This window comes from Labeo rohita, chromosome 13, assembly GCF_022985175.1.
Source record: "Labeo rohita strain BAU-BD-2019 chromosome 13, IGBB_LRoh.1.0, whole genome shotgun sequence".
Taxonomy (NCBI): Eukaryota; Metazoa; Chordata; class Actinopteri; order Cypriniformes; family Cyprinidae; genus Labeo; species Labeo rohita.
Window position 1 is genome coordinate 29,837,368 of NC_066881.1, and position 24,759 is coordinate 29,862,126.

The 24,759-nt window shown below is 33.1% G+C and overlaps 2 protein-coding genes across 3 annotated transcripts in view; one reads left to right on the forward strand and one right to left on the reverse strand.

Moving 5' to 3' along the window:
- Positions 1-266: 266 nt before the first annotated feature.
- Positions 267-8,285, reverse strand: eif3s6ip (eukaryotic translation initiation factor 3, subunit 6 interacting protein). Its single transcript, XM_051125172.1, has 15 exons — positions 8,131-8,285; positions 7,926-7,968; positions 6,828-7,041; positions 6,666-6,745; positions 6,504-6,565; positions 6,280-6,349; positions 4,799-4,872; positions 4,443-4,614; positions 4,200-4,354; positions 3,922-4,092; positions 3,447-3,580; positions 2,184-2,357; positions 1,542-1,731; positions 755-835; positions 267-597 (listed from the first exon to the last, which is right to left on the reverse strand). The coding sequence occupies exons 1-15, from the start codon at positions 8,155-8,157 to the stop codon at positions 520-522; spliced, it is 1,725 nt and encodes a 574-aa protein (XP_050981129.1). The 5' UTR covers positions 8,158-8,285; the 3' UTR covers positions 267-519.
- Positions 8,286-11,372: 3,087 nt separating this feature from the next.
- The window catches only part of smoc2 (SPARC related modular calcium binding 2), a 40,666-nt gene continuing 27,279 nt past the window's right edge, over positions 11,373-24,759 (forward strand). Inside the window, exons 1-2 of one of the 2 annotated variants that reach the window (XM_051125186.1) lie at positions 11,373-11,742; positions 23,957-24,119. In XM_051125186.1, the coding sequence (XP_050981143.1) occupies positions 11,671-11,742; positions 23,957-24,119 (235 nt within the window). In that variant the 5' untranslated portion in view covers positions 11,373-11,670. The remainder of the gene's footprint in view (positions 11,743-23,956; positions 24,120-24,759) is intronic. The other variant, XM_051125187.1, reaches the window with a different exon arrangement.

The window sequence follows — 24,759 nt, forward strand, 5'->3', positions numbered from 1 at the left end:
AAGTTCAATTAAACAATCCTGACAGCTGCTGTAAAAGTGAAAGGTGTTTTTTGTTGAAATATACTGCTAGCCCAAAGTTGCCCAAAATTAATAGAAAGATAAATGTACTTTTGTATTGTTTTAAATGCTCCTGCTAGATGATGCAAGTGAATATAAAGATTCTTCTGCCACCTAGTGGCAATTATAATAGTAGAAGGGCAGGCCTTCATAGTGGTAAAATGTTTCAGGCTCACTATATTTAGGATGTAACACGCAAGATTCCAAACTACAGTTCAGCCACATCAAACTTTATTGACTTAGAAAAATTGACTTCCATCAGTTTTGTTTCTGATAGACAAGAGCAAGCCAGTTAATTGAACTGAAATGGAGCTACATTAGCATTCAGAAACAGCCTCTGAGTGGTTCAACAGCATCAGAGGTAGTTCCTGATTGGTTGAGAAGTCCGGGTTGGTCTGTGATTGGTGGATATCACAGTCAGATCAAACTAGGATTTAATCAGTTCTTCTGGTGGGAGCTGCATTATGTGGCACGTGTTGTGGAGTTGCTCGAACCTGAGGCGGCACCGGTGAGAGGCATTTTCTTCAGCGTTCGGTTAAGCTACAAAAGATGAAAGAGGTGCAATCAAAATGTGACAATGTAGATGTTTAATTCATGAATAGATCCATAAAATAATTTAGCAAGGAAATAAATGTATTGAAATGTACAGAATATCCATATGAATGTAAATGTTTAAAAATTATTCCAAAGCATGTACCTCCTCAAACTTGTGGATCTGTCGGATAAAGAAATCTCCATAGCGACGGGCAACCTTGGTGTCTGCAATATGGATCATATCCTGATGGAAGACAAATTAAATTCATTTTGAGTGACTCAAAAAGACATTTAAACAGTAAAAAAAAAATTATATATACACACACACTGCCCTCCAAAAGTTTGAAAACACCCCTGGCAAAGTGTGGTTTTGGACGATATCAGCATAAATCCTTATTTTTTGGTGCAAATACATTAAAGTAACTTGACATTATCTTTGAAGACCAGCAATAATAATTTTCAGTTTGATTACATAATAATGGCAATATATACATGTCAAAGTCAGACATGCCTCTTTGCCAGCTGTGATGCCTGGTTACTGGTTTAAACTTGGCCCAGGTCTTAAAAAGATTTTTAGGTCAGCACACCTTAATAGCTTCAACAACTGATTGACAATTAAGTTTAGAATACAATGAATTTAGGCCCAGATTCTGCAGAGCTGTAATATTGTAATATTGTAATATTTTGATGAATCGAAAATTTAATTTTTTTTCTATGTACAAACTGTTTATGTAATAAAATGTTTTCGTAGTTTGTGTTGTCCCTCTTCAGTGCAAAATTATCACAAATTAAAAAGGATTCATGCCAATATTGTCCAAAACCCCACTTTTCTAGGGCATTTCCAAACTTTTGGATCCCTTTGAACCCCCCTATACTTGACCTCATAATAAGTAAGAGTTCAATTTGGTAGTTCTAGTTTAAACACAAACTCAACACACACACACACATACCTTGTCGATGTAGAAGTCGACCTCGGAGGCAGACTGAAACTCTCCGTCCAGAGCCGAGATGCCGCTGGTCCACACCAGGTTCTTCATCTTGTGTTTGAAGACCAGCAGCTGAATGCGAAACTCCTGCTCGGACATGTCCAGGAATCCAGCCAGTTTGGCCACAGGCATGGTGGTGTAGAGCTTCAGGAAACTGAGAAAGACACACTGAGTGAGTAAAGGACATTTTAAAGCTTATGTAATAACCAATGCATCTACACATGTTGTGGGTTTAGAAGATTCAGCCACAAGTGGACCTGGCCAATATATTTAAAAATTCCTGCTTCTAGGTAGATTAAAATGTGAGGGGAAAAAAAAGTAACTAGATTTTGAGTTTGGAACATGTTTTCCACTTTTTGTTCACTAAAGGAAGAATCATTTTAAAACCAACATAACAAAACATGAATCTGACTGCTCCCATAAAAATGCACATTAAAGTATTGCAATATTCACGAGTAGATATATCATCAATATCCAATAATCCCTTGACCAGCCCAAGCAATAACAGAATGATTGCTGAAAGTGAAGTAGAGCTCATTACACACCTTGCAATTCTTGTTCTTCAGAGCAATAACAGCCCTGAATATGAATAAGCTGGTGTTGTACCTGCGGATGGTGGAGAGCTGCGCCTGCTGTTGCACTTCCTCTGCAAACACCTTGAGCTGCTGCTGGAATGGTTCTTTGTGGTAATTTGGATGAACGTTATCATAGTTTGGAACTACAGGTGACAGGAACTTAGGGCAGGCAAAACTGAACAACTCCTCAAACACCTGAAGATCTCTGAAAAAGAAAGAAAGAAAGAGTAAGATTTTTTTTTTTTAAAGAAGTTTCTTATGCTGATCACAGCTGCATCTATTTCATAAAAATACAGAAAAAAAAAAATGTAATTTTGTAAAAAAAATTTCAATTTAAAACAACAGTTTTATATTTTAATATACTTTAAAATGTAATTTATTCCTGTGATGCAAAGCTGAATCATTACTCCAGTCTTCATTGTCACATGATCCTTCAGAAATCATTCTAATGTGCTGATTTGTAATCAGTGTTGGAAACAGTTGTGCTGCTTAATATTTTTTGGGACCCGTGACACTTTTTTTTTTAAGGATTCTTTGATAAACAAAAAGTTAAAGAACAATGTATATAAAATATACATTTTGTGTTACAATATACACTACTATTCAAAGGTTTGGGGGTCAGTAAATTTGTTCTTTTCTTTTTTTTTTTTTTGTTTTTTTGTTTTTTTTTTTTAAGAAATTAACAATAATAAATTATTCAGCAAGGATGTGTTAAAAATGATAAAAAGTGATGGTAAAGACTTACATTATTAGAAAAGATTTCTATTTTGAATGCATGCTGTTCTTTTTAACTTTTTATTCAAAGAATTAAAGAAAAAGGGTATCACTGGTTCCCAAAAAAAATATCAAGCAGTACAACAGTATCAACACTGATAATAAAGCATATTAGAACGTTTTCTAAAGGATCATGTGACACTGAAAACTGGATTAATGGGCTGATGAAAATTCAGAGTTGCATCACAGAAATAAATAACATTTTAACAAATAAATACAGCCTTGATCAGCATAACTCCATTACAAAATATTAAAAATTTTACAGATCCCAAACTTATAGGAAAAAAAAAAAAAAAAAAAGTATACATACATACACACACACACACACACATATTATTATTATTATTATTATTATTATTATTAAATATATATATATATATATATATATATGCATAATATAAGAAATTATAATTTAAAATATGCCATACTGCATATACTCTGATCAAAACAATTGCGGTCTGTGAGGATCAGGTCCTGCACACATATATAACTTCAATGCATAATGTGTGTGTGCTCTCACCCTTTCTGCATGCGGAGCATCTTGTCTCCGTATTTCTCACGCAGCTGTGTGTGGATGCTCTCGTCAATGCGCATTGGGTACATGGTGAGAGCAATGGCCAGCAGCCCGTGCATCTGCTCATTCTGTTTATTAATCTGAACATCACACAATACACCAATTAAATTAAGCATTAAGCAATTATGACAGTAAACAATACAAAGTACAACACAATGAAACAAATAATCTTCAAGTAGAACAACTGGAATATTAATGCACAAATTAAAGCACCTTCATCAGGTTTGCATAATTGAATGACAATTACAGTAATGTGTCAGTTTTATTGCATTTTGTATGTAATTAGCATTAGTGTAATATAGCAATATTTTAGCACTTCACTGTAGAAAAACATACCATTTTTTTTTTTTTAAATCAGCAAAACAATGCAAAACAACCAATTCTACAAAAGACAAGCACTTTTAAATTTTAATGTACTGACCATCTCATATTTGTAGGTGGTTCTCTGGAACATGTTTCTGGTCCTCTGGATGTACAGCAGGATGTTGGCAAAGACACGAATGGCGTCCTGATAGCGCCTCATCATCAGATATGCGAAACCAACATAATAATAGGTGGTGATCTGACACTCGGGCACACGCGAATACATGCTCTGAAAAACACAAACAGCCAGATTTGATCTGACGAACAATGCTGCCACACAAATCCAATTTTTTTTTTTTTTGTCTTGAGGCAACGGTAATCAGGATATTTTTTTACCTTCTTGTTGAGTTCAATGTTCTCCAGGACTTTGATGGCCTGATAGTAATCGCCCAGCAGAGAGTGAAGCCTCAGCAACCCCACCAGACTGAAATAACCCAACATCTTATAGAGAGAGTGACGGCCGTATTCTCCAGCCACAGACTCTGGGTCACCTGTGAAACAAAAACAGCAGTGTCACACTGACATCTGAATTAGATAAACAACAAAGTCTGCGCATGAGGGCTGGTTGGCATCTTTTACCTCCACTAGTGTACACCTCCAGCTGACGGTTGATGTTGCTCTTGTCCACCAGAGAGTGAAGGACATTCAGCACGCTGTGAACGTTCCAGATCTTGGGATTGTTCCTCAGGAACTCTATCTCCTCCTCTGACTTCTTGGCCGTTTTACAGCGATACTGACTGAACGACTGGAACTACAGAATGGAGAGAGAGAATTCAGCACTTGAGATCTGGCTAAACTTGTTCATTTCATTAGAACTGATAAGGCAGATAAATAAATATTTTAACTTCTACATGAACACATCAGTAACAGGGGTGGGAGAATAAAACTTATCAGGACCAAGAGTCTCCTCAACTAACCAGAATGTTTGCTCTTACCTGGTAAATGAACTCATCGATGATGTCCCACAACCACTGGTTAGGAAGCTCCAGAGGTGCCGGTCCATCAGCATCTGACAACAATAAACACATTAAATATGCTGTTATAAATCTATAAAAACTCTTTTAAATTGATTACTTAAATGGACTGCTCAATCTAAACACAAAAACTCTTTTGACAATATTCAAAATATACAAACATTCAAAAGGTCTGTAAATATTAAAAGTAGTTTCTTATGACCAAAGCTGCATTTATTTGCTTACAAATACAATAAAAACAGTAATATTTTGAAATATTATAACAATTCAAAAGACCTGTTTTCTATTTTATTGTATTTTAAAAAGTAATTTATTTCGGTGATGCAAAGCTGCATTTTCAGTCAGTGTCACATGATCCTTCGGAAATCATTCTAATATGCTGATTTGCTACTTAAAAACATTCCTTATTGTTATCAATATTGAAAACAGCTTTGGTTAAAAAAAAATGTCAAGGATTCTTCAATAAATGGAAAGGGCCAATCAAAAGGACAGCTTTTTAAAAAAATCTTTTGTAACATTATCAAATGCATTTACATTCACTATTTAGCAATTTAACATGCCCTTGCTGAAAAGAAAAGAAAAAAACAATAATGTCTGACATTATGTACTGACACCAAAGTTTTGAACAGTATTGTACAGAAAATAGCATATACACTACCAGTCAAAAGTTTTGTAATGTTAATGTTTTTTTCAAAGTTTCTTCTGCTTACCAAGTCTGCATTTATTTGATCCAAAGCACAGCAAAAACAGTAAAATTTTGAAATATTTTTACTGTTTAAAATAACTTTTCTATTTAAATATATTTTAAAATGTAATTTATTCCTGTGATTTCAAAGCTGACTTTTTAGCATCATTACTCCAGTCACATGATCCTTCAGAAATCATTCTAATATTCTGATTTGCTGCTCAAAACACATTTATTATTATTATTATTATTATTATTAATAATATATTAATATTATTATTAATATAAAATAGCTGAGTAGAATTTTTAGAACATTCAGAAGAACAGCATTTATCTGTCATAGAAATATTTTGTAGCATTATAAATGTGTTTATCATCACTTTTGATCAATTTAAAACATCCTTGCGAAATAAAAGTATTAATTTCTATAATTCATGTTAATTCATGTCATTAAATAGTAAGAAAATTTTCATTTCATTTTACTGTTTTTGCTGTATTTTAGATTAAATAAATGCAAGCTTGATGAGCAGAAGAGACTCCTTTAAAAACATTAAACATCTTACTGTTCAAAAACTTTTGACTGGTAGTGTACCTTGACAATATCTAGTTTTTTATTATTTACAATTACAATTATTCAATTGTAAAATGTTGTCCAAATAGGAAGCTATATTGTCTATATATCTTAACATCACAAACATTTGAAATATTGCCCAAATTTAATTCCATCATCACATGTAAAGGATGAGTTCGCACTCACTGAGGATGTAATTGAAAAGGTTGCAGTAATTGTAGTAGGACTCAAACCTCTGGTCAAGAGTTGGACCACCCTGCAGACGAGAAAAAGACTAATTATTGACAGGCATGACAGACATATGACTGTTCCTCACATCAGACAAGAGCTGACACTCCATCTAGGGGGCTAAAACTAAATTCACAAAGATTGTTCTTGTCATTCAGTGGCACAGATGTGCAAACACTCACGCTGACTTTGGCATAGATGTGCCTATAATACAGCTCCTTATAGAGGATCAAGAAAACTGCATCTGTAACAGACAAAACAAAACAGCATGCCCATGTCAGCAAAGAAAAATTCAATTCTTCAGCTTCTAATAGCTAAAAGCAGCAACAATCAGATTCACTCACCGTTTCCAACCAGAGAAGCGATGGCTTCTGCCTCCGGCCATGGAGACGTCTTAAAGAAGCGATCTGTCAGCTTGTTCCAGCTAAAATGAAATAAAAGATGAGGAAACATGTACAATTCCATTTATCATAAAAACACAAGTCTATAACCATACTACTGCCCACCTGTTCTCATAAACATCCTGGATCTCGTAGATCTTCTGCTCAATGCTCTCGCTGGACACGCGGTTGGCCTGCAGCTCGTAAACCTTCTGATCGATCAGGTCTGAGATGGTTTTATGAAAATACTGCAGGAAGTTCTTGATGACCTCAGGGATCACATGATACGTCTGCTGGTGCTCATACTGACGTTCATACGCCAGATCAGCTTTAGGGTCACCTGCAAAACACACATACTTAATAGTACACACACCATATGTGATCCTGGATCACAAAACCAGTCTTAAGTAGCACAGGTATATTTGTAGCAATTGGCAAAAACATATTGTATGACTCAAAATGATCGATTTTTCTTTTATGCCAAAATTCATTAAGATATTAAGTAAAGATCATGTTCCATTTAGATATTTTGTAAATTTCCTACCGTAAATATATCAAAACTAATTTTTGCTAGTAATATGCATTGCTAAGAACTTAATTTGGACAACTTTAAAGACACTTTTCTCAATATTTAGATTTTTTTGCACCCTCAGAATCCAGATTTTCAAATAGTTGTATCTCAGACAAATATTTTCCTATCATAACAAATGCATGTAAAAATGTCAATATCCAAAAACTGACCCTTATGACTGGTTTTGTGGTCCAGGGTCACATATTAATACACATCTACTCATTGATCTTTCTATTCAGAAGCTTTATTGGGATATACTGTAGTCAACATTTGAAGTGGATCAAAGCCTTTCTTCAAAGTTGTCCTAAAACCAAAATAATACCCAAAATAATAATAATAATAAAAAAAAAAAACTAAATAATGTTTGTTTTTGTGAATTGTGGGGGCTTTCTATAGACTTATATAGATTTTATACTGACCAAAGGATATTGTCTATCCCCTAACCCAATCCTAACCCTAAACCTAGCCCTCACAGAAAACATGTTTGCATCGTTACACTTTCAGATAAACATCATTTACTATTTTTAATAATTTTTTAACATGTGGGGACCACAGGCCGGTCCCCACAATGTCAAAAATTTCAGGTTTTACTATCCTTGTGGGGACATTTGGTCCCCACAATGTAGCAAAAACAAGTATAAGCAGATACTTACCGGTGTGATAGTCATAATCACTGGGGTAGGTATAAGGGTCATACTACAAACAAAAAGAGAGAGTTTACAATGATAAGTCTGACATATTAACATTAAGGGAATGAAAACGAAGTCATATCGTGATGCTCCATTGATTAACATCAGCACGCGACATGCTTCAACCTCTCAAACACGCTCTCGTGTCACTACGGTCCCGCGCACTCACCTCTTCATCGTCTATCTGGTAAGACATGATGAAGGTTTATTCCTTTAGTTGGCGTTTAATTCGTTAATAAACCTTTAATAAACCCAACTGCTGCCGCACAGCACGCGCGGAGGAAAGAGAGGAAGTCCACTAAACATACTTCCGGTGACGCAGGCGAAGCGCACAAGGCATTGTGGGCCAGTGGCGGAATGCCGAATTATTTGGCTGAATTGGTAATGCTAGCCCACTTTCCGACTACATAAAACTTCATTCAGGTGCATAACAATCACTTTCAAACACTCGAAAAAATATCGGATTGGTTCATCCTGACTAGCACAGATAAATATTCATTCATTCATTCATTCATTCATTCATTCATTCCCCAGCAACTTTATCAAACAGTAAAAAGTTAACAAACATAATTGTCCTGGTACAATACAGAAAATGTCCCAGACAACAGACAAAAACATCATCAAACATGACAAAGCAAATAAAGCCGTTTTACTTTATACACACACTACATACACACACACACAATAAGTACTATACTATTTATTATGTGTATAAATAGTGCTGTGAAATCGATTAATCGCATATTTAAAATTACTAATCATATATATATATATATATATATATATATATATATATATATATACATGTGTGTGTATGTACATATAAATATACACAATATACAAACATATTATGTAAAACAAACTTTTGTTTTGGAAGTTTTTTATTTTAATTTGTTTAATATTTTTGTTTTTTGTGTTTTTGTCATTTTATTATTTTTTATGTACTGTATGTTTGTTAGTTTTTGTCTAAGTAGTTTTAAATACTTTTTATTTCAGTTTTAGTTTGAGTTATTTTAGTACATATACATTAAATAAACCTTGTCAACAGGGTAAAATAAAATAAGTGAAATTAATAATACATTTTTATATTTTATATTATTTCAGTTAACATTAATTTTATTTATTTCATAGAACCTTCTACATACTGAATTAGATTTATTTTTTATATTGTCAATTTTTATTTCAATTTAAGTAATTTTGTTGTTTTTGTCATTTTTTTTAATATGTCTAGCTTTTTGTTTCAGTTTTAGTCATTTTAGTACATCAAATGTACTAAAATAACTTGTGCACTAAATAAAATGTATTAAATATACTAAAATAAATGTAGTATTTTTAGTACATCAAATGTACTAAGATAACTTGTGTACTAAAATAAAATGTATTAAATATACTAAAATAAATGTATTATTTTTAGTACATCAAATATACTAAGATAACTTCTGCACTAAATAAAATGTACTAAATATACTAAAATAAAAATAGTATTTATATACTAAGGTAACTCGAGTACTAAAATAAAATGTATTAAATATACTAAAATGAATGTAGTATTTTTAGTACATCAAATGTACTAAAATAACTTGTGCACTAAATAAAATGTATTAAATATACTAAAATAAATGTAGTATTTTTAGTACATCAAATATACTAAAATAACTTGTGCACTAAATAAAATGTATTAAATATACTAAAATAAATGTAGTATTTTTAGTACATCAAATATACTAAAATAACTTGTGTACTAAAATAAAATGTATTAAATATACTAAAATGAATGTAGTATTTTTAGTACATCAAATGTACTAAAATAACTTGTGCACTAAATAAAATGTATTAAATATACTAAAATAAATGTAGTATTTTTAGTACATCAAATATACTAACATAACTTGTGTACTAAAATAAAATGTATTAAATATACTAAAATGAATGTAGTATTTTTAGTACATCAAATGTACTAAGATAACTTGTGCACTAAATAAAATGTACTAAATATACTAAAATAAAAATAGTATTTATATACTAAGGTAACTCGAGTACTAAAATAAAATGTATTAAATATACTAAAATAAATGTAGTATTTTTAGTACATCAAATGTACTAAGATAACATGTGCACTAAATAAAATGTACTAAATATACTAAAATAAAAACAGTATTTATATACTAAGGTAACTCGAGTACTAAAATAAAATGTATTAAATATACTAAAATAAATGTAGTATTTACATCAAATGTACTAAGATAACTTGTGTATTAATGTATTAAAATTCAAATAAGTTGTTAAATTTAGGAAATCGTCCCAAAAAACACATGCAAATTTACAATCATAAAATAAACTATGTAATAATATACTAATAATCCCTTACTATTAACAAAGACTGTATAATAACACCAAAATGATACCGGGGAAATTCAATATCCATTACACTGAAAAATTAAAATAAATGATTAAAGCAGTTGCTAGTAATTTAAAATATAATTTTAAGATTATTATTTTAATTGAAGATTCATTTAAAGATTTATTCTTCTTATTCCCGTATTTTGGCATTTCACCAGATATTTTTATGGTGAATGGTGACATCGAGCTGCATTTCCAAATGTGTCCTGTAGATGGCGCAGATGTTCCTATAATTGAAAATTCACATTCTGCCCCATCAGATTCACTATAACACTCTGCAGCTGAGATATTTCTTGAACGTTTTTATTGGCTTTTATAATGAGGTATTTCGTCAACTCTCAAGACAAGTAATGAAACACCACGGATTATTGCGATTTTGTCAACAACAAGACACCCAATCAATATCTAGCGTAGGATAATGAAGAGCTAATGAATTCAGTGAGTGAACTCACGCTTCACAGAACACTACTGAACACGAGAGGCAAAAATAGAAAGTGTGCCCTTTGGATTAACAATACTCCGAAATCCCACATGTGTAGTTTTGTCTCTGCACTCGTGGGAGTGGAGGCTGTTATGAGTTTCAATAACTGCTGCCACATGTCTACTTCTCTGGCTTGAAGAGAATAGGAGAAATGCGGTTCAAAGTGTTTGTTTTGAATTACTTTAAGATACTCTGGCATGTCAGTGCAAACAAGCCAAAGTGTTTTAAAAAATTAAAAACACACGCACAATGAAATACCAGAGGAATTTTCGTGATGATGAGGATGGCGTTGATTATTAATGGTGGCAGCGCATCTACTGAAGATGATGCTTTTTTGTGGATGAAAGGTGTATATTATATTATATAATATTTTATTATATTTAAAATATAATCCAGTACAGCTTATCCCGTCGGTTTCAGTTCACCTTATCACTTCCAAACATAGGTTTGCGCGTGTTGTTGAGAAGAAAGAACAGAGGGAGGGAGAAGACACAAGTTTTTTTCCCCCTCAGCTACCAGCATCTGTAAGAGATTCCACCCAAACTCACCTCCCGACTACAGCACGGGCATCCGATAAACACGCACACACACCCACAACGAGGGGAAGAGAGAGAGAGTCACACGCTTGAGCAGAGAAGAGGGTCAAGACAGTCCAAACCGAGCGCTTCACTTCATTACGCACAGAGAAAACGAGCAGAACGCAGTCCACACCGGCGCAACCGAAGAGCTGTGAAAGAAACGGGATTTAAGGAATTAAGCGTCAAGTTGGAGAATCGACCAGCTCAAACAGAGTTTTTTTGGATTTGGTGCGTCTGGAGAGCTGTGAGGATGCGCGTCTCGGTCCTGCTGCTGCTCTGCGCTCTTTACGCAGGAGACGCGCACAAACTCTCTGCGCTCACGGTGGGTCACTTCACTTTATATTCACTCACATTAACGGAACGATTGTTTATAAACAAATATTAATAGTCTGTGTGTAAAAATATGTTTTGTAACATTTGTGACTGTTTTAATGTTCTTCAACTAATACTCTATAACATTTAAGTCATTTTAAAACACAATGAAAAATCATTTGTCTGGGTCAGATCTGGTAGAAATCATTCCTAATGTAATTTTAACAGTGTAGTAAAATATAATAACACTGGTTTTGTCATCACAGCCAGAATTCAATATCATTGGCCAAGTATGTTTGGTGTTTTTTTTTTTTTCAAGTGAAATACAACAGTTTGATATGGATTTGGATGCAGACTCAACGCATCTTTGTGGCTGTGCTTGTGCGTTTGTTTTGTAAAACAAGAAACTGAGACAGTAAGGTGAGATGAGTAATCATGGGAATCCTATTTGGGCTTAAGAGTAGTGATGTTTGTGGTCTCGCAATTCAGGAGGGTAACCAGAGACCCTCAAGCTTTCTTTCAAACAATCACACACGCATAGCGGGAGCTACAGGTGCACACCCACCTTATGCTTTCCTTTACTTGTGACAGGCGCTTGGTTTTGGCCGCTAAGTATTAGGAACAAGAGATCTTCTCCCCTCCCTGCGGCCGCTGGCCTCTACATGGACGTCTGCCTGTGTACACAGGGTTAGGACTGCTGATTGCGGGAAGCCGCTCCCCATTAACCGAGTGAGAGAGTGAGTGTAGCTCGTCCCGGTGGGACATGACCGCTAGAGAGAGAGAGAGAGATGCACGGGCACACTGGTCCACACAGAGCAGCTTTGACGGACCTCGAAGCCTAGGCATTTATGTTCAACCAACTGGCCCCTGCTGAATGCCAGAGAGGGTTTGCACTTTCAATAGCGAGACAGGAAACGGCCCACTTTCTAATCCATAAACGTTGGTAAATGGTCAATATTTGTGTACCTGTCAGGAATTGCAACAAATGTTGTATATAATCAAGTGTGCTTTGCAGCTGTTCAGGACTGTGATTTTTGCATTTGTGGTCACATAGTTTGTTCTTTACCAAATGCACTGATAATATACAAAGAATATATGTAATATTTAATGCTGGACAGAAGTTTTGGTTGAATGCAAACGCGAAAATCACATTAACAATAGAGTAAAAACGCACACTCTCTCTCTCTCTAATGTGGAGCAGGTATTTTAGTATTAATAATACAGTTTTTATTTATTTATTTATTTTTCATTTTCATATTTCTTTTCAATAATGAAATATATTTAATTTTTTATCTATATAGAGTTATTTTAAAACGTCAAGTTAAATGAAAATGAGAAATGTTGCTCTGGCAACTAGCTAAAATAACATAATTTTAAGTTTATTTTATATTTCATTTTATTTCAACGTTTCTTTTATTAATTTCACTCAAGCTTCTTTTTATATTTTTCATTTTTATTTTAATTAGTTTAATTTTTTACTATTTTGTGTTTTTTTGTATTTTTATTTTATTTATATATGCTTATTAGTTTTTGTCTATATAGTTTCAAATATTTTTATTTCAGTTTTAGCTTTAGTTATTTCAGTACATCAAGTTAAACTAAGTAAACCTTGGCAACAGGGCAAAATAAAATATGTTAAAAAAATAATATGTTTTTATATTTTATTTTATTTTATTTCAGTTACGATTTATATTATTAATTTCACAGAAGCTTCTATGTGCTGAAATAGATTTTATTTTTATATCAATATAAGTAAAGTTTTAGTAATTTTGTTGTGTTTTTGTCAATTCTATAATTTTTTTTTTTTAAATATGTCTAGTTTTTATTCATTTTTGTTTTAGTTTCAGTTTTAGTCATTTTAAAATAACTAGTGAACTTTGTAGTAAATATACTAAAATAAATGTAGTATTTTTTAGCACATCAAATGTACTAAAATAACTTGAGTACTAAAATAAAATGTATTAAATATACTCAAATAAATGTAGTATTTTTAGCACATCAAATGCACTAAAATAACCTGTGTACTAAAATAAAATGTATTAAATATACTAAAATAAATGCAGTATTTTTAGTACAGCAAATTGAAGTTTTTTCTTTCTTTACTTTCTTTTTTAGTTAACATTTATTTTAAGTAACAAAAATGTTTTTTAATGGTTTTAGTTGACTATAATAACCCTGATATGAAATCCCAGGAGTGTTATTTTCTCACTATGTTGAAACAGCCCAGCGCTCAGCTGTGATTTCGCTCAGTCTTTTCCCCTCTGGACCGTGGGCCGTCGAGTTTTCACCTGGCATAGCGTTCTTGGTGCTGATGGAGGCTGTTAGCACCAAGGCCAGAGATACAGTTGCTGTCAATGTTCCTCTGCTGGCATCTGCTGCTGCTCTGCCTTCTGGGATGGCAGTTATGTGGCACAGGCATGAATCAGGGCCTGTGATGACGAGGTCTCCTGGGCACCTGCTGCGGTCCATGCCGGAAAGAGAAGATATGCTGTTATTTGAGAGAAAGTAAACAGGGGAATTCATTTCACGCAAGCCTCGAGGTACAAACCTCTCGCTCCAGAGCAGCAGGGCTCCGTTTAAATAGACTAGCCATCCTGACGTGTCAAATTCACCTGTACTAGTCTGTCGTCAGGCTCGGTTTGGTCAAATAGAGTTGCTAGAGTTGCCCTTCTGATCCCAGTAGAAAAGTTGCATCCTTAAACATAACAAAAAGGGTTAAAAGACAATATATGGAGACTGAACGTACAGTCACATCTGCAAAATTTCAGTTTGTGAACTGGACTGGATTCCTATTGAAATGACTGGATTTCATGTGCGAAAATGCATCAGATTCTAACAGTAAATGTGACCGGACCTTAAATCAATCCATGAAGTGGGTCATGGGAAGGAATGCATAGTTGTCAGACTCAAACTACTGTGATTTACGAAGAAACGCTGTGGTCGACGCCCCGCTGCTCATTATTTACAGGTCGAGTAGGGATGCCTCTACATCTAAACGTTAACAAATGGCTGTGGGTAGTTAACCTGGAGGTCAGAGGTCATCCCATCTCACTCCTCTTACTCAGCCTGGCAGAGCGGAATGTGGGAGGCAGATCAGTGCAGTGCAAAACCTCATCTACTTTCTCACACACAAACACACACACATTTGCTGTCGTCTTTACTAGTATGAGACATTTAAACATGGTTGCAATGCAGGTTGTATAAAGAGGCTGTAATTAAAGGATGCAACAGCATTTACTAAACATAAATTTACACTACATTTTTGAACAGTAAAATCTTTAATACTTTTTAAATAAGTGTCTTCTGCTCACCTCACCAAGCCTGCATTTATTTCATCCAAAGTACAGCAAAAACAGTAAATATTTAAAATATTTTTATTATTTAAAATAACTGTTTTCTTTTTGAATGTATTTTAAAATGTAATTTATTCTTGTGATTTCAAAGCTGATTTTTAGCATCATTACTCCAGTCACATGATCCTTCAGAAATCATTCTAATATTCTGATTTGCTGTATAAAAACATTATTTTTATTATGTACTCAACTGTTTCAAATATTAATAATAATAAATGTTTCTTGAACAGCAAATCAGCATATTAGAATGATTTCTGAAGGATCATGTGACACTGAAGACTGGAGTAATGATGCTGAAATTCTACCTTTGATCACAGGAATAAATTACATTTTAAAATATATTCAAATAGAAAGCAGTTATTTTAAATAGTAAAAATATGTCACAATATTTCTGCTTTTGCTGTATTTTGGATCAAATGCAGGTTTGGTGAGCAGAAGAGAATTCTTAAAAAAAAATCTAAACTTTTGACTGGTAGTGTATATACAAAGAGGCCGTTTAAACTGTCTTAAAGGGACAGCAGCAAAAAAGTACATTTAGTTATAAGGGTCAGCGAGACAGGGAGGAAAATGGTCATAAAAAGTTGGTGCTGCAGAAAGTTTAACTTTAAAAACTAAAACGATAAAGAAATAAACACATTCTCACTCTCTTTGCTCCAGTAAAACTGTTGTACATGAATATCAGTAACACATTTGCATAGGAGACCACTCATACCTCAGCCGAGCCAAATACCTTTGAAAATCATTAGGAGAGGTTCTGTTTCAGCAGCAGTTCCACTTATAGCAACACTTTTTCCACATTTGCCTTCTTGAGTATGACACATTTTTCATGAGGTGAATTCTGAGAAGGATCTAACAACTTAAAGGGACAACTCACCAAAAAGTGAAAAATGTCATCGTTTATTTACCCTCATGTCGTTCCAAACCTGTGTGACTTTCTTCTGTGGAATATAAAAGAAAATATTCAATATCTCAGTGTAGTTTTTCTTTTTTCATACAATGGAAATCATGCTCAGCAATTTGGTGGTCAACACACTTCAAAGTATTTTATGTTCTCCAGAATAAAGCAAGCAAGTCATACATATAAAATAACCATTTTTGGTTCCTCAAAGAACCTTTAAGTGAACAGTTCTTAAAAGAACCATTTTTTAATGTTAAGAACATTTATTAAATGATTTGTTCACTTCCGGAACAACTGTACTCACCCCTTGTCATCCAAGATTTCTTTCTTCAGTCGTAAAGAAATTGTTTTTTGAGGAAAACTTTTCAGGATTCAGCCCCCAAATTTGAACTTCCAAAACGCAGTTTAAATGCAGCTATAAAGGGCTCTAAACGAATGAAACGATGAAAAAGGGTCTTATATACCGAAACGATCAGTTTTTTTTTTTTTTTTAATTACAATTTATATACTTTTTAACCTCAAAGGCTTGTCTCGTCATGCATGCAAAGAAGATCTTTTTAGACGGAAGTTTTTAGACGTACCCTAACTGTCATGACAGTTCACACAGAGAGATAAACAAGCGTTTGAGCTTAGAAAGTATATAAATTGTAGTTTTTGTTTTAGAAAATAACCAATTGTTTTGCTAGATAAGACTTAGGGTCTCCTCGGTTGGGATCGTTTAGAGCCCTTTGAAGCTGCATTTAAACTGCATTTTGAAGGGGGCACCACAGAAGTCCATTATATGGAGAGAAATCCTGAAATGTTTTCCTCAAAAAACATAATTTCTTTACGACTGAAGAAAAAAAAAGACATGAACATCTTTGATGACAAGGAGCTGTGTACATTATCTGTAAGTTTTTGTTCTGGAAGTGAACTAATCCTTTATGGAAAGATTCCATGGATGTTAAAGGTTCTTCATCAAACCAAAAAAGCCAATAATGGCTTGAGGGTGGGTGAGTAAATGATGGCAGATGGAACTATCTCTTTAACAGACAGAAAAAGCCAGTAAAAGCTAATGTTTTGGTGGTTTCAGACAAGATTTTCCATTTTTAAACCACTCAAACCTCGTCTTTGCTTCCACACATCCCTGCTGAAATCCATGTATATCAGTCACTTCATAACAAGGGCCGTTCAAACGGTGGCCGTTATTCATACGCAAAACTATGCACCTGCACCGAAGAAAAAACATCTTTTTTCCCTCTCATCCTTCACATGACTAGCAGCAGGCTTTCCCTTTTCTTGCCGATTTTTCACAGCAATTAAAGGCTTTTCTCTTTGATTGAGTTAATAGCCTGGATCTAGGCTGTCACTTTCTTCCATTTCCACTATGCTGGAGACTAACGATGCCTAGCCAATCCCAGGAAGCCCCCGTCGGGACTCTTTCACACGTCTGCGGCCTCTCTCTCGCTCTTTGCCGGGCCCCCGTTGACCCTTTGCGGCCAAGGTGTGAGGGGCCTCTCTGGGTCTGTGGTCGGGAGGCCCCCCCTCGTCCTTTCTGGGGCCCCTCGGCCCCATGTGGCCCTCTGTGGGGCACAATGCACTCTCAGCTGGAGGTTGGCCCCTGAATCGCTGCTTTCAATCCCACAATGCCTCACTGCCAAAAGGGGGTAATAGGATTTGAGGTCTATGTGCTGGTGGGTCTTCTGAAAAATATGTCATTTTTTTCACTCGCTCTCTTTCTCTTCTCATTTCGGTTCGGTTCCTCTTGCTTCGCTTTTCATCTAAATTGATTTTTCTTTGAGGGGGAATGATAGAAACGGAGAAGAGAAAACAAAAAGGGGGCCGAGCAGCTGTGGAGGACTGGAAAAGCGTTTCAGGAAAACTAGACAGTGGCTTGTTTTGACTGCGCTTCTCTGCAGTAGGTTAGGAGAGACATTATATGTCATGTAAGAGACATGTTAACATGATGGTGGACATACATCAGTGCCACATGCACACACAAACACTGACAAAGTGGTCCGCCGCTGGCTTTTAGCTTTGAATCTGGTTACTTTTTTACAAAGGATCTGTTTTTTTCAAGCTCTTCAGAAATACTTGTTCCTAAAAGTACCTAAAAATCAATAAACAGATCTAAATAATTTGAACCAATGAAGAACATATAACTCAACAATGCTTGCATACTTATGGTTACTGATTTGAACAAACTCCTAACAGTAGGTATTACATTTTAGAGCATATCTTGACATGCACATGAGCAATAGACATGAAAAATACTTAAACTGTGTAGCTAGTGTGTAATATAATAACTAAAACTTTAAAATGACTACTAAAATTCTAAAAATAAAAGCTACTTTAAAAAATTAAAAATACTGTATAAATAATACTTAAATAACACTGCTAGTGGCACAAAAAATAATATAATATAATACCTAAAACTTAAACTAATGTTAAAATGACAATTAAAAATTTAAAAATAGAGCTAATTTAAAATATTAATAAATACTGTATAAATAAAACTAAAATAAAAAAACTAAAATAAAACTTCTAGTGGCACTAAAATAATATAATATAATATAAAATATAATATAATATAATAAATATAATATCATATCATATCATATAATATCATATAATACCTAACATTTAAACTAACATTAAAATGACAATTGAAAATGTAAAAATAAAATCTAATTTTTAAAATATTAATAAATAAATAAAGAAATAGTGTATAAAAATACTAAAGTCACACTTCTGGTGGCACAGAAATAATATTATATAATGTAATGTAGTATAATATAATATAATATCTAAAACTTAAACGTCTAAAATTAAAAGCTAATTTAAATTATGAATAAATACTTTATAAATAACTAATACTAAAATAACACTGTTAGTAGAACAGAAATAATATAATATAATGTACAATATAATATAATATAATATAAAACCTGACACTTAAACTAACATTAAAATGAAAACTGACAATTTAAAAGTAAAAGCTAAATTAAAATATTAATAAATACTGTATAAATAATACCAACATTGTAACATTGCTAAACAGAAATAATATAATATAATATAATATAATATAATATAATATAATATAATATAATATAATATAATATAATATAATATAATATAATAATGTAATACAAAACCTAAAACTTAAACTAATGTTAAAATGAATATTGAAACTCTAAAAAAAAAAAAGTTAATTTTAAATATAAGTATAATTAATACTAAAATAACACTTCTAGTGGCACGGATATAATATAATATAACATAATATACATTATTTAAAAGTGGTCAGTTAAAAGTAATTTTAGGTAAATGAAATAAAAGCTGAAGTAAAATAAATATAAAAATAAAATTGAAAAACTTTCATGTAAAAAGGTAAATGTACTTAAAGTTAAACGTACTAAAATGAATAAATTTAGGCTATAGGTACTGTATATAGATATTTAAGAAAAAAGCAATATCCCTAAACATTAAAATAACATTGAAAACTGAAAATCTAAAATTCAAAATATTGATAATACTACAGTAAGTGTCAGTGAAATCGCACACGACTCTGCTGTGTGTTCAGAACTGAACGTGATTCTGTCACTGTTTTCATGTTCTCATGGTGCAGAAAGCATCTGAGGTCTGCTTGGCCCGGTTCTGGTGGTCCTCTGGTGTCTCTGTGACCAGCTGTTGATGTGGTATACAGACAGCGGTCGTGGGTGGTTTCAGATTCCCCCGGTGATGTTCAATGGACGTGTCTGGGTTTGGCTGCGGCTGAATTGATTGGTGATTATTTGGCCGTGTCTGGGTTTGTGGGGTCTCGTTTGGGTCCATCTCAACTGCTGAATCGTTGAATCGCTAAATGTGTCTTGGCCGCGATGAGCTCTCTGCGGTGGTCGTGTTGGTTTTGTCCGAGTCTCGGACGCCGGCTGTGACCGAATTGATCCGCGTTGGCCGCGATGGCTTGGCCCGGGTGGGAGGATTGTGAACTCCATCTTGGCCGGGATCGCGAGATGACCGCCGTGGCCGATTGTGGCCGGTTCGGCGGCGCTCCGGGCAGAATCTGTTTCCTGACATCTCTGTCGGGCCTCCCGCGAGCTCCCTGACAGCAGCGCTGAGAATGACGGAGCGGAAGGGGCACCGGGTCACAGCTGCAGAGACCAGAGGGAGAGGGCGAAGGGAAGATAAAGAAAGCGCATGTGTGTGTAAGAGAGACACAAAGAAAATGCAAGAGAGCGAACAGGGTGAGAACAGAGAGAGAAAGACTGTGTGTTTGTCGTAGATAAAGACTGAGGGAGAGAGAAGAAGAAAGAGATTTTGTGGCGGGACTGAGAGTTTTCGAGGGGGGTCAGTGTCAGCCATGATCTCAGACAGCGAGAGTCTGTCAGTCACAAACCAGCGTACACAGACCCCAAACATCCAACTCCAGACATCAGACCCTCTTATTCACAACTTAATGTTCATTCATTCATAAATATTCTGCATTAAGAGTGAAAAGCGGCCCGTCGTGGCAGGGCAGAGGATGATGAAGAGGACTGTTGTCCTTTTGAAACATATTTTTCTGTCACACACAGAGACAGGATGCACTGCAGCCAATCGAAAATAAAACAGAGTTTAAGTGCAATAATTAATCCTCAAACTCCCTTTGATTTAATGAAATAAATATACAAAAATAACTATGTGTGGACCGAAGACTGAATTAAAATTTCGCATGCAGTCCACTTTGAAGGTTCAAGGTTCAGTGTAAATGCAAAAAAAAAATCATTCAAATGAAATAAAATAAAATGTGTTGAACTAAAAACAGGATACTAAATAAATTATATAACAGATCGATAGATAGATAGATAGATAGACAGATAGACAGACAGACAGATTGTAAGTAACTAAATTAACTAACTAAAAAAATAAAAAAATAAATAAAATTCACTTTCAGTCCACTTTGAAGGTCAGGTACAATTGGGTCAAATTTAAAAAATAAAATAATAAAATAAAGTAAAATAAAATAATGTATGTTTACTGAGTGCTGAACTAAAAACAGGATCCTTACTAAATAAATAAATAAATAAATTCACTTTCAGTCACAATGTGAATGCAAAATTGGGCCTTTTTAATTAGTTTACTTTCGGTAATTTTTAAAATAAAATAAATAAAATAAAATAAAATAATGAGAGTGCTGAACTAAAAACAGGATCCTAAATAAATAAATAAATAAATAAATAAATAAGTAGAATTACTTTCAGTCCATTTTGAAGGTCTGGTACAATGTGAATGCAAAACTGGGCCCGATTTTTAAAATAAAATAAAATAAAATAAAATAAAATTGTAAAATAAAATTCACTTTCAGTCCACTTTGATCATCTGGTACAATGTGAATGCAAAATTGGGCCTTTTTAAGGAGTTTACTTTTGGTATTTTTTAAAATAAAATAAAATAAAATAAAATAAAATAAAATAATGTGAGTGCTGAATGCAAAATTGGGCCCGATTTTTAAAATAAAATTAAATTAAATTAAATTAAATTGTAAAATAAAATTCACGTTCAGTCCACTTTGATCATCTGGTACAATGTGAATGCAAAATTGGGCCTTTTTAAGCAGTTTACTTTTGGTATTTTTTAAAATAAAATAATAACTCAATAACAAAAAGCAAGTAAAAAAAGGTTAGTTCAATCTCGGTACACTCGCGACCTTTCTTCCGCTATGCCTGAACCAACTTCTTTGCCTCACATTCATCACTTACATACTCACACACACACACTTCCCCAGCATTCATCAGGTCTAGATTTACGATCAGAGATGACAGCAGAGCTGTCTCCCATCGCCAGGGGCAAAGGGTTGATCCTCAAACCCCCTCTGAAACCATCTTCCAGGTGCAGAGCTCCATCACACACACACACACACACACACACACACACAAAGTCATTTGTAGGATGTCAGCCAGTGCTAATTTTTGAGTGGGTAATGATCCTACCCATCAGCTTTATATGAAGAATCTGTTTCCTTTCAACACCACTTTCATTTGCTGTTTTCCCGCGGCTGATTTATTGGCCGCAGGTGAGTGTGTGTGTCAGTACCTTTTCAAGTTATTTTTGCATTCGCCGGGTTAACCGATTATACCTCATCTTTATAAACATTATACACGCACCTGTGCAGATAATGTCTCGACACAAAGCAAGTCGATTTCCTGTCCACTCTTGAATCTGTCGGTGAGGTGATGTTTGCAGTGTCATTGAACGTTCCTGCAGTGCACAAAGAGCAAAATACACAATATTCAATCAAGGTGAGTGAGCGAGTTGTTTGTGGCTGTACCTGTGCAGGTGTGAGAGTGACAGACAGATAAAAGCGCTACATGAGAGACCGTCCGCACCTCTGCCTTTCTCCCAAAAACCCTTTATTCACAAACAAGACGTAACACGGACACAGAAGGGTGTGTGAATGCTATTTGTCTCTTTGTGTTTTGTTTGCTCTTCTGTGTATGTATCATTCGGTAAATGAATGTGACAGAACAATGGAGAATGAAGTGTATCATGAGCTCAAAAGACACCAAGCCCTTCACTGGGCACTGGAAAAATATTAGTATAACATAACACTTGAAATTTATTTGTTGTTTGTGCAAAATGCACCAAAATAAATAATAACTATCCTGCCTGCTAAGATACTTTCTTTAGGAGATCTTCATGGTGATATGAAAAAAATCATCCGATAATATATTAGCAAATTGATATAAATATATAATTGTTTCTATAAATATAGAAATAAAATTATACAATATATGAATAAAGCATAAATATTCATATAAATAAATGTTTATGTAAATATAAACTGTAATATAAATTATACATATATTTATATGTATTACTATAAAATTCTATATTTTTAAATTCTATATTTTTCTATATTAAATTGAAATATAATTTTAAATATAGAAATGTTTATAAATAAAAAATATGTTTAATTCTATTTATATAAATATTTATATAAATACATAATTTTTTATAAATATATAAATAAAATGGCACAATATATTAATAAAGTAATATTATATAAAATTTATATTTGTATAAATATATTTCTATGAATATAAATTATAATATAAATTATACATATATTTTATATGTATTACTACGAAATTACATATTAAATTAAATTAATTTTTAATTTAATAAAACACATTTTGAATAAAATATAAATATTTTATCAATTTAATAAAGATATATAAAGATGTTATAAAAAATATAAAAATGTCTATTTAAATAAATAATTTTACCAAATACTTGTGTTATGTATTTTAGAATGTATATATAAATTAAATTATACAATATATTAATAAAGTAATATATTATAAAAAATATATTTGTATATTTATAAAAATGTTTATACAAATATCAACTATAATATAATTTCTACATATATTTATGCATAAATATGAAATTATATATTAAATTATATTAATGCTTTTGAATTTAATTAAACACATTCTAAATAAAGTATAAAAACATTATCAATTTTAATACTAAATTTAAATATAATTTTAAAATATAAAAATGTTTATTTAAATAAAATTATTTACCCAATACTTCTGCTATTTTTTAATGTTTTTATAAATGTATAAATAAAATGCTACAATATATTAATAAAGTAATATAATATAAAAATGTATTTATATAAATAAATTGTTATACATATATTGACTATAATATAAATTTATACATACATTTATATGTATTACTATAAAATTATATATATTAAATTATAATATATTATTAAATTATATATATGTTTTGGATTTTAATAAACACATTTTGAATAAAATATAAATATTTTATGAATTTAAATATTAAATTAAAATGTCATTTTAAATATAAGTTCATTTAAATTAAATTTAATGAACTATTTTACCCAATATTTGTGTACTTTGTATTTTTACGCTTACTAAAGTATCAAATTGTTAGCTTAGCAACATGCTAACATCTCTTTCTGTCCATCTTCACAGTTTCTGCGTGTGGAGCAAGATAAGGAATGCAATACGGATTGTTCCACAGCTCCTCGCAAGCCTCTGTGCGCATCGGATGGACGGACCTTCAGTTCCCGCTGCGAGTTTCTCCGCGCAAAGTGCCGTGACCCTCAGCTGGAGGTCATACGAGGACCATGCAAAGGTCAGAGTTCACCAATCAAACGTGAACTGTTGCTGGTTGGCCTGATGCCCTTTGTGGGTCAGGGTCGAGGCGGGCAGGGTTAAATCCATCTAGGGATAAATGATTCTTTGATGAGACAGAGCGGGATTTTACAGAGTACAACACATTGTTCTCTATGACATTTCGAATTGTACTCTTAAGAGGCGTTCGCACTAACAGCGATTTGAAGCGACCTGAAGTGAGTTGATGATTTGAGGCGACAGAAATTATGCAGATCTTTTCAAAAGATTGGCTTTCATGCTTATTGTCCTTATCGATGCATTAATAATAATAATAATAATAATAAATAAAAAGTTTACATTTTTAATAATAAATTAAATTTTATTTATTTTAATTATATTTTATAACCATTAAATTTGATCAAATAATTTAAATTCATATACAATAACCTTTTTCACGAAATCCATAAATTATGAAACATCTTTGATATGATCTTGATGAAGATCTTGTCTGTGTAAAAATAAATGTACAGTGCTGCATTCATACGCGTAAGAGATTGGTGGTCGTTTGTATGAAGGGAAAGGCTAAACGTAGTCAGTATCCATAGAGGTCAAAGGTCAAACATCTCACAGACACTCTCATTGTATCAGGCTCGGCAGGC

Coding starts and splice junctions, on each gene's coding strand:
- eif3s6ip (XM_051125172.1), bottom strand. CDS start 8,157: ATGTCTTACCAGATAGACGATGAAGAG. Junction 6,566..6,665: donor CGCTTCTCTGGTTGGAAACG/GTGAGTGAATCT, acceptor TGTCTGTTACAG/ATGCAGTTTTCTTGATCCTC. Junction 2,358..3,446: donor ATGCTCCGCATGCAGAAAGG/GTGAGAGCACAC, acceptor TTTCTTTTTCAG/AGATCTTCAGGTGTTTGAGG.